The 13,463-nt window shown below is 39.3% G+C and overlaps 1 protein-coding gene across 3 annotated transcripts in view; it reads right to left on the bottom strand.

The window, feature by feature from the left end:
• btbd11a (BTB (POZ) domain containing 11a) overlaps nt 1–12,284 on the bottom strand; it is a 159,081-nt gene extending 146,797 nt beyond the window's left edge. Inside the window, exon 1 of one of the 3 annotated variants that reach the window (XM_067427535.1) lies at nt 11,114–12,284. In XM_067427535.1, coding sequence (XP_067283636.1) covers nt 11,114–11,981 — 868 coding nt within the window. In that variant the 5' untranslated portion in view covers nt 11,982–12,284. The remainder of the gene's footprint in view (nt 1–11,113) is intronic. The other 2 variants (XM_067427536.1, XM_067427537.1) reach the window with 2 other exon arrangements.
• Nucleotides 12,285–13,463: the final 1,179 nt, after the last annotated feature.

The following is a 13,463-nucleotide window of genomic DNA, read 5'->3' as shown; positions in this document are numbered from 1 at the left end:
GACAGCCCTAATTGAAATACTTTAATAATGTTTCAATATGCTGTTCCATGTCACTTGAATAAACACAACTGAGCAATCCAGAGCACTTTTGAGACAATTTTTCCTTGTCATTCCAGATGGCCATCATGTCAAACAGCTCCAGGCTGTAACGCTGTGATTCACAATCACCATCAGAGGAAATTACAGATAGAAGTGGGGAATGATTCATCATCTGAATTACAAGAAATATTCTGAAAGCAATTACTATAAAAACTGGCATTCCAAATACAATTAATTTTTAAAATGACCTCATTTTCTTGACTGTAAAAAAAAAAAAAAAAAGTTACACCACTAACGTAAATGCTAAGCCAAAGAACAATGTGTTTTTGTAGTTAAAAATACTGCCTGTTTCCTGCCTCTCCCGCAAAAACCACTGGTGCAAAATCTCTCCACTAATCAATAGCATCCTGCTTTTAAACTCTGTTCAAAGGAAAAATCACTGCTCTTCCGAGCACAACCCAGAATTCATTATGTTGACCTGAATGCCTTCATCCAACCCATCTGAACTCACAAAACAAGTCAAACAAATTGAAAAAGTCATGTACTACTTGGGCATTACACAATTCTGTCTGTCGGTTTGCCAGGCTCACATCACATTGACTAGAACGCGATTTCACCCGAGAATATGCGCAATTAAATGCAATAAATGATACAAATAGACAAACAGAAGTGATACAGATCGACTGCCTTAAAGGCATAGTTCACCCAAGAAATAAAAATTCAGTTAGAATTTATTCACCCTCATGTTTTTTTTCCTTCTCTAACTCTGGATCACAAAAGAAGATATTTTAAAGGGTTACTTCAGCGATTAGCATATGGCTTTGTATCAGCAGAAATTTTATTTCTGGAAAAATTTCTCCCATGACGCAAATTGACGATATTTGCGTCATCTTTGGAATGTTTGGCCAAAGGCTAAAGACTACAGCCAGCAGAGGGAGTTTTCAACTCGCGCATGGGCGATCAGAGATCACACTCACAGCTCAGCTCGCAGCTGCAGGTATTTATTTAAACGGATGCTGAGCAATGTAAGTGTTTTAACTTCTCAAATTAATTTCTATGAAAGTTAAGCTGACAAAGGCATGAACTGAAAACGCGGAGACTGAACACGCGTTGTGAATGTATGCCTCGAATATGGTCGCGATTACCTCAGCTCTCATCACGAGACCTCATCGGTTATTTTATGACGTTAAATGTAATCGGACACCTAATCTGAGTTAGTGCTGTGAGACTCGATCCTTATATTGAACAGACACGTTCAGTATTTAATTGTAGTGTCGTTTCTCTAACTCAGTCACAGTAATCCAGTAGCGGTGGCTTTGGGAATGGCCTCACAGGGCAGCAAAGCATTCTGGGAATTTTAGTCTTTCATCCCCATGAGACAAAAATACATTTTCTGTCTTTTCTGTCAGTCTAGAAGGCAGCAAATTCAAAAATAATTTCACATTTCTGGAATGGCATAGTGAATCATTACATTATTTTTTGTTTAGGTTAAACTATCCCTTTAAAGGGATAGTTCACCCAAAATGAAAATTCTGTTGTCATTCACTTAACCCTCATGTTGTTCCAAACCTGTATGAGTTTCTTTCTTCTGCTGAACACTAAAGAAAATATCTGGAAGACTGTTTGTTCCCAAGCAGATAGAATAACCATTCACTACCATATAGGGAAAAAAATACTATGGCAGCGAATGGTTGTTATATCTGAAAATATATCTCAAAATATATTATTTTGTGTTCAGCAGAAACTCATACAGGTTTGGAAAAACATGAGTAAATGATGATAGAATTTTCATTTTCGGGTGAACTGTCCCTTTAAGGAGGCAGAAAATGTCTGTGTATTACATCACAAGTGAAGTGGGGACACGTTTGCTGAATTCTAGTAGCAATAGTAACATGCAAAATACAGACGTGGAGATTCCTGAGAGGAATGTAGGAAACACTCAACAGCACACATGGATGAGAATTTAACTGACTGTCATAAAGATTTGAAAACCATAGCCGTACATGCAAGATTAATATAAAAATTAAACAAAAACTGCTGCAAGGTGATCGCTATATTTGTTGGCTGCTAAATTCCAGATATTTATTTTAGGCTTTGTAAAAAATTAGAATTTCTACATGCACCTGTGTACAATCTCACACAGCCTTTGGGTTTCATCCAGTGCAGAGCCTGAAATAGCCCCAGCAAGAGGATGTTTAAAGGGATAGATCACCCAAAAAATTAAATTACCCGATGATTTACTCACCCTCAAGCCATCCGAGGTGTATACGACTTTCTTCTTTCTGATGAACACAATCAGAGTTATATTAAAAAATGTCCTGGCTAATCCAAGCATTAAATGACAGTGAACTATCCCTTTAAGATGAATTTAGCCACATAGATGTGCAACGCTTTAATATGCAGCTTTTGACAACAAAGTCATTCATGTTCTTCCCACAGAACAACATCTAACTAATGGGACCCACGTCTGTTTTAATGGAATTCACTTCGAAAAAATCAGAGACTGAAAATGAAGGCGAAACAGTAACAGTCATCTAAATTATGCAAAGCTTAGAGGAATGTAAAATAAATGACGCATGGGTCTTGCAGAACTTCTGGGCATGTTTTAAAGATTATGTGAAATGCTAAACTGTGTTTTCATCAGAAATAAACTATTTTGTAAAAAGCAAGAGCTACAGTAGCATCTTGTTTCTACAATATGTCACGCACTTATTCCAACCAACATTCCTGATGATTTTTGACTGTTGACATTTAAGACTTCACGAAATTATTCATGCCTTTAAGCTAATGTATATATTTACAAACACACACACACATATCTATAAGCATCAAGAAAAACATTTTCAATTTGAATATATAAAGTTCTTGTTCCAAGATTGAATGGAACTTAACCCAATAGTACAAACACATTTAACTTCCTGTTCTCATCTTAAACATTGCAGACTGTCTGGAGAACAACAAACGCTCATTGTGTCTATTGAAAGACAAGAGATAAACACTGCGACAGCTCAAGGCTTTCGTTTTTCACGGAAAGAACGCATGCGACTTCAGAGCAGTTCGGTAATTATGCAATTATGATGTAGGCTGCATCAACACATCTAAAAGGATTACGGGACTTTAACGTCAAAAGGCAGTCAAGGACACGAAAACTCATTCTACCATGAAACCTCCCTTGCTTTGAAATCAGTGTTCCTACAGCTTGCGATGGCAGACTTCAAATAGATGGGATTTAACTAAATAATCTTACATGTCAATAGGGAGAATCTGCAACAAGCTACATGCTCTATTGGTGTACAGAGACTGAAACGTGACTGCAGAAAACAACTGTAGCATGCAAACGTGATTTGCAGTGCCTTTGAGAATGTCCAAAGATCGTTATTAAAGAATCCATTCACAATGGACAAAACAGCATCAGGTTAATCCCAGGAATTAAGGATGGGTTATGATGATCGACAAGTTGTCTATCAACCGTCTTTGGCCATTGCATCTCTGCACACCTTTTTTTAAACAGTCCACCACAGAAATTATGTTTTTAAAGATGTTTTTTTTTATTATTATTATTATTATTTTTATATTTAACACTATTGGTCGATATTGGATTTTTTAAGGCACAATATTGTGGCAAGGGGGGCGTGGTTCAGCGAGGTCTGCAGCGGGAGAGAGGGCAGCGGGACGAGCGGTAAGTGAGTGGGTTGGACGCAGATTAATAACACCTGTCTCTTGTTCCAGTAATGAGCGCGGAGACGGGATAAAACACCAGCGGAACCAGAGACCAGAAAGAGAGAGAGTCAGGACGGTTGTTGCCAAACCCATACAGAGACTGAGTTGCCGGAAGCCGGAAGTGCCGACCCGGAAGTGATCGCTATTGTTTTGAGTCTGAGAGAAGCCACACTATTGAGTGTGTTTGACTATTGAGTTCCAAAATAAAAGAGCAACAACCGTCTAGCCGACCCCCGTGTCCTCTTCCTTCCTCACATTCACGAACTTTGCTACAAATATGTTAAGATTTTTGGATTAAAATATCCAAAATCCAAAGTATAGATTTTGTTGACTTGTGTAATTTATCCAAAATGTTTTAACCAGGACATGGATCCATATGTTGCTCATCAATTACATCATCGTTACCTTCGATTTCCGGTCTTATTTTGGAAACACCAAAGACGCTTTAATATATTATGTTTTATTAGACAGGTGAGCAACAGTTTGGACACATTCATCGACAGAAAACGAATCATTGTTATATAGCTCAACAGTCTTATTGTTTGAATATTTTTTTCTTTATTTACCGCGAGTACCATGTTTTACCATGCCTAATATCGATCTAGTTTACTGCAGTGTGCAACAGTCTCATAATAGCTGCTGAGCGAACACACATTATAAAATAACTTTCAACACACTTAAATGTATCTATAATATAACTGCTGCGTTACCCTACATACGTACAACCAGAAAAAGCAGAAGCATTCGTCTGCTCTCGAGCCATGTGTCGTGCTTGTCTCTTATTAGAAATTGCTCCGGTGGCCTCATTCCGCTCCAACGGCATTCAGCCCCAGCCTGCTTCATACAGCAGGACTGTGGCTCTCCAGGACCAGAGATCACCACCCCTGTGCAACAGTAACGTTAATATAAATTCAATACACTGATTCATACATTAGTTCATCCCTGATATGATTTCTGCCCGAGTCCTGTTGGAGTCTTATCCACCGGCTGTAGAGTTAAAGACAGCAACTCTGATAATTCTACGATATGAATCGTCATCAAGTTATGCCATTGTTTTAAATAAGCGACCTCTAGCGGCGAAAATTACATATTGTGCCATATATTTATGCATATATTTTACATATCCCGTCATCTAATGCTCACTGTTAATGCAATCTTTAGCAAATCTTAAAATTACTGTACTTTATAATTATTCTATATGTCATCATAATTTTTTGAGTTTTTAAAACAACCGATTTAATTTGTTAGTTTTTTCTTATTATTTATTTAGATAAAATAGTGTGGAATTTTAATTTTGTTCACATATCGGTTATAAGGCATAACATAATTATTGGCTTATCGGCCAGAACTAGTGAATTTTAAACCAAGGTGTATCAATGATTTATGAGTTAAACTGTCCCCAAAGGCTTGTGTGGAGTGGGAGAAATCTGGCAGTGAGCAGTCCGTGCCGCAGCCCTCATGAAGAGGAGTGTTGTAGAGAATCACGGCTGACAGTGCGTTTCACCGTTGGCCTGAGCTCAGCGTGGGCTCAGAATATACTCATCAGCCACCTGCTGGAGCAGCATTCTAACAGTTTAATCCTTCAAAGAGGTCAGGGGGCAGCGCACTATGCACACTGACTAAGCAGACCCCACCAATATGTCAAATGGCAGAAGCCAGCCTCTAGTAACAAAGAGTAATCCGCAGCTGATTTAAAACGCAAACCAAGAGAAATTTCTACTGCAACAGAAATATATGGCAGGGACTGACATTTGCAAATCAGGGACTGTCAACATTGGAAATACTTTTTGACTTCAAGTCAAGGTCAAGCTCAATCAGAGCACCATGTGGGAGTGATGATTTGAGATACAGACTACAGGATGAATCGTGACCAACATAAGATTTGTTATTCCATGATATGAAGATTCTGCTCTCATTTGACTGTAGGGTTGTTTCAAACAGGTGCTGTTAGAAATATACAGAAACTTAAAGAGATGAAAATGGAAATGGTACATTTTTATATTTACTATTTGTTCACAATCCTATGACTTCCTTTCTCTATTAGGCATTATTTTTGCATGTAATGAAACCATCAAAACAGAAACCAGGAAAATGCAACAGAATTTGAAAAAAAAAAAGAAAAAAAAAAAAGAAAAAAAAAGAAAGAAAAACTGAAAGAAAAAAAAAGAAAAAGAAAAAAATCACAGACCGTTACAAAAAAAAGTCTTCTGAAGACTGCTGAATCATTCTTTTGATTCAGTGAATCAGATTTGGTTCATTACATTGATCAAAGGTGACTGATATTGTTGCAAAAGAAAGACATTTCTATTTAAAATAAAAGCTGTTATTTTAAACATTATATTCTTCAAAGAATCCTAAATCAATGTTTTCAATAACATATTAAGCAGTACAACGGTTTCAGCATGATAATAATAAGAAATGTTTCATGAGCATTTTAGAATGATTTCTAAAGGATCATGTGACACTGAAGACTGGACTAATGATGCTGAAAATTCAGCTTACACATTCAGCTTAATCGTCAAAGAAATCGATTACATTTTAAAATGTATTCAAATAGAAAACAGTTATTTTAAATTGTAATAATATTCCACAATATTTGTGTTTTACAGCATTTTGCTTATATAAATGAAGCCTTGGTGAGCATTAGAGACTTTCCTAAATGCTGAATAAAATTAACGGACCTAGTTGCTAACGTACATACATTTAATGCTAGCGTACATACATATTGCCAAAAGTATTAGGACACCCCTCCAAATCATTGAATTTAGGTATTCCAATCAATTCCATGGCCAAGGGTGTAGAAAATCAAGCACCTAGGCATGCAAGCTGCTTTTTAAAACATTTGTGAAAGAATGGGTCGCTCAGTAAATTCAGTGAAATTAAGTGTGGTACTGTGATAGGTTGCCACCTGTGCAATAAGTCCATTTTTGAAATGTCCTCATTACTAAATATCCCATGCTCAACTGTTAGTGGTATTATAACAAAGTTATAATAGGCAGCAACACAGCCCCAAAGTGGTAGGCCACGTAAAATCAGGCTCAACCAGAGCAGGGTTAGCGCATGTTGTGTACAAAAGTTGCCAACTTTCTGCAAAGTCAACAGCTATAGACCTCCAAACCTTGTTTGGCTTTTAGATTAGCTCAAAAACAGTGCATAAAGAGCTTCATGGAATGGGTTTCCATGGCCAAACAGCTGCATCCAAGCCTTACATCATTCCCCAAGTGCAATGCAAACTGTCGGATGCAGTGGTGTAAAGCATGCCGCCACTGGGCTCTATTTCTCTGGAATGATAAATCACGCTTCTCTGTCTGACAATCCGATGGACGAGTCTGGGTTTAGTGGTTGCCAGGAGAACGGTACTTGCCTGATTGCATTGTGCCAAGTGTAAGGTTTGGGGGAGGGGGATTAAGGTGTGGGGTTGTTTTGCAGGGGTTGGGCTTGCCCCTTAATTGCAGTGAAAGGAACTCTTAATGCTTCAGAAGACATTATGGACAATTTCATGCTTCGAACTTTGTGGGAACAGTTTAGGAATGGCCCCTACCTGTTCCAACATGACTGTGCACCAATGCACAAAGCAAGGTCCATAAGGCATGGATGAGCGAGTTTGGTGTGGAGGAAACTGACTGGCCTACACAGAGTCCTGACCTCAACCCAATAGAACACCTCTGGGATAAATTAGAGCGGAGACTGGTCTTCTCTTCCAACATCAATCTCAACCTCAACCAACCATGCCTGACCTCACAAATGTGCTTCTAGAAGAATGGTGAACAATTCCCAAAAACACACTCCTAAACCTTGTGGAGAGCCTTTCCAGAAGAGCTGAAGGTGTTATAGCTGCACAGTGTGCGCCAACTCCCCATTAAAGCCTACGGATTAAGAATGGGATGTCATTAAAGTTCATGTGCATGTAAAGGCAGGCGTCTCAAAACTTTTGGCAAAATAGTGTATATGTAACAGAAATGCTGTTGATAGATTTATAGATTTTGGAAACGACATATGGAGTAAGTTGATAAGTAAGTTGGGCCTCTGGCTGTTCTTCGCTGCATTTTAAATCTCCAAAACATACAGCTCTGTCTCTCCTAAATCTGCCATAGATTCACCATGATACATCAAAGACTTTGCAAGCTTCAGTTGAGCCTGTTGACCGTCTTCTGCTTTGGTTTCGAGTTAAAAAACACCCTAAAGCAACAATCCGCAAGCACATTTAGGCGGTGCAACTACCACTCACTTTTCAGGTGTCTTAAGGGACACTTTTCCTGACTGACGTGCAGCCTATATATGCTTGACAAGTAACAAGTGAAACAACTTCTGTCAGCAACTCATGAAAAACAAATTACACCAAAATCGAGAAGGGACATTAGCTACACATTAATAATAGATGTGAAGGGACAGCTTGTGCACCGAACGAAATTGAAAAGATGCAATATTTTGCGGGAGGCAACAAAACCCTTCATATCAAGAACCAAAATTACATTTACTTGGCTTATCTGGGACTCACAGTCTGCTTTTTGTTACGAATGTCTACCTCCTACATAAGACGCAAAACCATATCAGCAGTCCTTCTTGCTCTTTTATCCTAATATTGGTGTCTTCACGCTAATTTTCTTCCAACTTTCTCATTTCACCGTCTCATCTCAAGTCATTGCTCTTTCAGTTTCATTTTCTTCACCTTCATCACCTCTCTCCACCCATTCCTGACATTGTCATTTTTTCAATTTGTCCCTCCACATCTTTCACTTTAACTTGGTCTCTTTGTTCTCCTCCTCTGTTGCAGAGAGAGCATTATTCCTGCAAATGGTCTGTCAGTTACACGTGTCGATAATCAACCCTGCTGGCTGGGCCACAGAAAATTGACCATAACCACCATTCAGGTAACTATGCTGGAAAAGGCTTTCACGTATTTGAGACAAGCAGGGAGCCGGGCATGAAAAGAACAAGGGTAAAGGGAGAAAATGAGATAATCATACAGGAGAAGCCCACATATATAAATCAATCAATAAATCAGTAATGCATAACAAGCATAGACATGCTCATACAAAAAGAGCTTGGGATATAGGAGCTGATCACCAATCCATGCTGCAATCACTGTGCAATCACATTCTAAAAGCTCCTAAGAGCAACAGCAATTTGCTCCAAAATTGAACCTTATAAGACCACAGTGACATTACAAAAAACACAAGAGGCCTTGCAGGAAAAGTGCTAAAAGCTCATGGTGCAAACACAAATAAATAATATGGAACAAAATGTTTTCAGCATATTTCTGTAAATCTTTGGATTTTTGTCATAAATCCAAAATCTATTAAATGAACAACATTTCTCACCCATAAATCCTTATGACTATCTTGCATGGCACATAAAAGGTGAAATTGTATGGAAATGAGTGCCAGATACATTCTTTAATTACAATGGAAAAATTGTATCTAAAAATACGTAAAAGTGATCAATTTTTACGGCATTTTTTGATGAATAGAAAGTTCAAAAGAATGGCATTTATTTGAAATAGATTGTTTTATCCAGCTTCCCCTTAGCCACCATTCATTGTTAATGCATGGAAAAGAGCAACTGGTACATTCTCCCAAATTTCTGCTTTCGTGTTCTACAGAAGAAATAAAATTATATGGTTTTGGAGTGACAAGAGGGTGAGTAAAAGATAAACATTATTTTGATTTACCCTTTCCAACATTCTGTTGACTTTGAAACTACATGTCAGCAAACTCTCATTATAGTATTAGTAGACTGTCTGCTGCTTAAAGGGATAGTTCACCCAAAAATGAAAATGACCCCATGATTTACTCACCCTCAAGCCATCCTAGGTGTATATGACATTCTTCTTTCAGACGAATACCATCTGAGTAATATTAAAAAATGTCCTGGCTCTTCCAAGCTTTACAATGACAGACAGTGCCCAAAATTTGAAGCCCTAAAAAGTGTATCAATCCATTATGAAAGTAATCCATACAGCTCCGGGAGTTTGTCTAAGAGAAATATCCATATTCAATTTCCGCTAACTCTTTATTCTGACAGTCCTCCAACAAATATTCTACTGACTATAAGTAACTTTGCAACTAAATGTCAACTTATTCTAACCCTAACCCTATCAGTCTACTATCAAAATAAAGGGAAACTCAATTTCCATATTAGGGTGGCTGAACAGATGCAAATAGTGTTAATGTGATACTAGACATTTAGCTATATTCTTTTCTAACTGTCAACACATCAGTAAAATGCCTATGATGATGTAAAACATGTGTCAGCTCCAAAGTGTGAAATTTCATAGAAATCTTTATGGTTTACCGGAATCTGCCTCAAAAATATTAAGCCCAAACTGACTGCTCACTAGTTTGTGGTTATGAATCATTTAAAAAATGAATAACAACCTTAACTGTTACTATTCAGATTCCATGATTATGCCATCACAATAAGCCCATCATAGCAGACACCAAAAAATGAGTTTGTTTCAACAGGTGGAGGGAAAATGTACTGCGGCACATAGTGTGAATCACTTCCTGTTGTGATTGCACCTGTTACAGTGTCTAAATGAATAAGAATTCTGAAAACAAACATCCTGCTGGGACTCACTCACGTCATCTCACAGAAGTTATTTATCCTGAGAAATAAATAAGTAAACAGTGCTGTAGAGAAGCAGGCATCATTTATGAAGTAAGAAGCACCATGCACCTTACCAAGAGAGGAGCTGCAGGGATCTGATTATGCTAGAAATTACGAAACACCCTTTCAATGGTGTTATCACAAAAGAAGGCAGGTAGGAGGTACCGTAAGTAGGTTGATGGACAGAACAACTGTTGACTGACCTCAACTTAGGTTTGTGACTGACTTCAGGTGCGTTTCTGCAGTTGCATCATAAGACCAGCAGGAATCAATGAAAAGAAATGCATGAGCTGGTCATGACTATAAAGCACATTCTAAATGTTAAGTGTGACTACAGCAATGCAAAAAAAAAAGTGTGTGTGTGTGGGGGGGGGGGGGGGGCATGTTTTGTGACATATGAGGACACAAATGTGTATAATGACATGGGTATGACACTGGTATTACAAGGAGAGGGTGAAATATGAGGACATTGGCCATGTCCCCACTTTTCAAAATGCTTATAAATCATATAGGATGAGTTTTTTTAGAAAGTAAAAATGCAGAATGTTTCCTGTGATGAGTAGGTTTAGGGGTAGGGGGATAGAAAATACGGTTTGTACAGTATAAAAACCAATGTACCCATATGTCACAAAAACAAACGTGTGGCGTGTGTGTGTGTGTGTGTGTGTGTGTGTGTGTGTGTGTGTGTGTGTGTGTGTGTGTGTGTGTGTGTTAAAAAACAAAATTAAACAAAAAAAACATTTACCGCTTGCATTCTTGCCACAAATGAGGTGCTGGTACGGCTGAAAGAGACCCCACAGCTCTGAATCGTTATTTATGGCCTGTTCCAGGGACTCCACGGAAAACTTTGGCACTCCGTTCTCCTTCTCCACCAGCGCGCTCCTCTGGACACGGCTGAACAGCTCTCTGAACAGGCTCTCCATACACGCGCACAGGTAGATCGCCGCGTGCTCATGAATGCGCAGGGCCACTCGGCTATCCACCATCCACCTGAAGAACTTCCCTACGGAGAAGACGAGTCCGCATCGGGTAGATTTGCCCCGGCTGAACTTATCGCCCGTGCTCATGTTGTAAAGCGACAGCGAGCTGAGCGCCGCAGTGATGCAGTTCACGGAGATGGTCCACGAGAGGACCATTTTGATGGCGCTCTGGATCTCGTGCTTCGTGCATCTGGCGTAACGCAGACTCAGGCGCTGAGCCTCCCGGGCGATCCTCACCAGCGCGCGGCTGACCAGCGCGGAGAGCTTGGCTAGGATCTCCCGCGACGCGTTTCCCACGCACAGGTCCTCGTCTTTGCGCAGCGCGCCTTCCACCTCTCCAAGACTCCACGGCACGTCCTCCTCCAGCTCGGGCAGTTTAGCGCACTGGCCCGAGCACTCCAGGATCTCCGTGTCTTCCGCCAGGACGGTGTTGACCGTGTCCAAACTGTTGTGTCTGCTGTGCATGGATTCAGTCAGATGCCAGCAGTTGCCCCCATGCGCGTACGACAGATGCGTGTCCGAGCAACAGAGCGACACGCTGGACGACCTGAAGGAATCCGCTGCTCCACCATAACCGGAATCGAGCGTTAAATCCTCCAGCGTCCTCGCCGCTGTCTTACCCTTGCCTGCCATGGCTGCACCTCATAATGTTAGGCTTATGCCTGAAATTTTAAAGAAAGCCCAAAGCGCGTTCCTGTGACGCGCCCTCTCCTCCGTAGTATAGGAATGTAGGTATTGCCGCCTAATTTCACGCGAAAACACCAATCTGCAAGTGCGCGCGGTGACAATTCGATGAATGTTTAAGTAAGTCACAAGAAAAAATATATCTCCAAAGCGCGCCTCTGCTCCCAACTTCGCGTGCGTAATTCGAGAGCTCAGAACGCCTTCACCAACCAACCACTGCAACTTCACTGCGAAACCACTCATTTGGGGAGGAGCAATGCAAATAAACCACTCATATGGAGGAGGAGCTATGCCAATAAACCACTCATATGGAGGAGGAGCTATGCCAATAAACCACTCATATGGAGGAGGAGCTATGCCGATAAACCACTCATATGGAGGAGGAGCTATGCCAATAAACCACTCATATGGAGGAGGAGCTATGCCAATAAACCACTTATAGGGGGACGGATTGTGTATATTAATCATTCTGGGGTCAATGCAGAAAGAAAATTACTCATGATCAAATCAACAGGCTCAAATAGGCTTTTTTAATTTATTTTTTTAAAAGTGAAATTAATCAGACAACGGTGTTTCAAAAGAAATAGCGTATTCAATAAAACTACTATAGAAAATTATTAGAACTAACAAATTGCAGATTTTCAATATATTTATCTCTAACTGCATATTTGGAAATAAATAAATATTGATCAATATGATCACACAAGAGACACCACATAGTCTCTAGTAAATAGTCTCTTTCCATCTCGGCACCCTCCTCTAGCCAGGGGATGTTTACGAGATGATTCTGAAATTTGCAGATCAAAGCAATCTCTTGTATAGCTCCTGCACCTTTCATCTGTCTCAAACCATTTAAAATTTAACTCAGGAAATTATTCCAGAATTGTCAAAAAAGTTCTGGAATAAGCACGTTATACGAGAATGGGTTTAAACACGTCTAGGCTTTGTGTGTTTAATCATGCAAGTGTTCTGGCGTGACAAAGAAACTAATTGTTTTGACGTGAGAAGCCTTGCAATATGTCTTCATATGAATTTCATTATTAATACGCACAAAGAGAACACTATAGATGAGGACTATTGGTGCATTGGTGGAGAATTGTTACGTATCTGGCGCCCTCTATAGGTGAAATTAAGTACATATGTTGACATCAATGTACAATTAAACAGGAAAATGAATTAATCACTAAATATCATGCAAAACAGCATTATGCAGTAATATGTGACATTCAGCAAGGCTTGTGAATATGGTGGTATATCAAAAATGCAGGAATACACCTATTATATAACTGAACCAGTAATTTCTGTTCACAGTGGAAAAAAACATTCTGATTACACATTATTAATAAAAATATAGCTTGTTACAAAAGAAAATTCAAAGACATTGTACAAAAGTTTAGTCATTGCCATAAAAGGGAGCATTTTCACTCTCAA

This window comes from Pseudorasbora parva, chromosome 20 (genome assembly GCF_024679245.1).
Source record: "Pseudorasbora parva isolate DD20220531a chromosome 20, ASM2467924v1, whole genome shotgun sequence".
Classification (NCBI taxonomy): Eukaryota; Metazoa; Chordata; class Actinopteri; order Cypriniformes; family Gobionidae; genus Pseudorasbora; species Pseudorasbora parva.
This window is presented reverse-complemented; position numbering and strand designations above follow the sequence as displayed.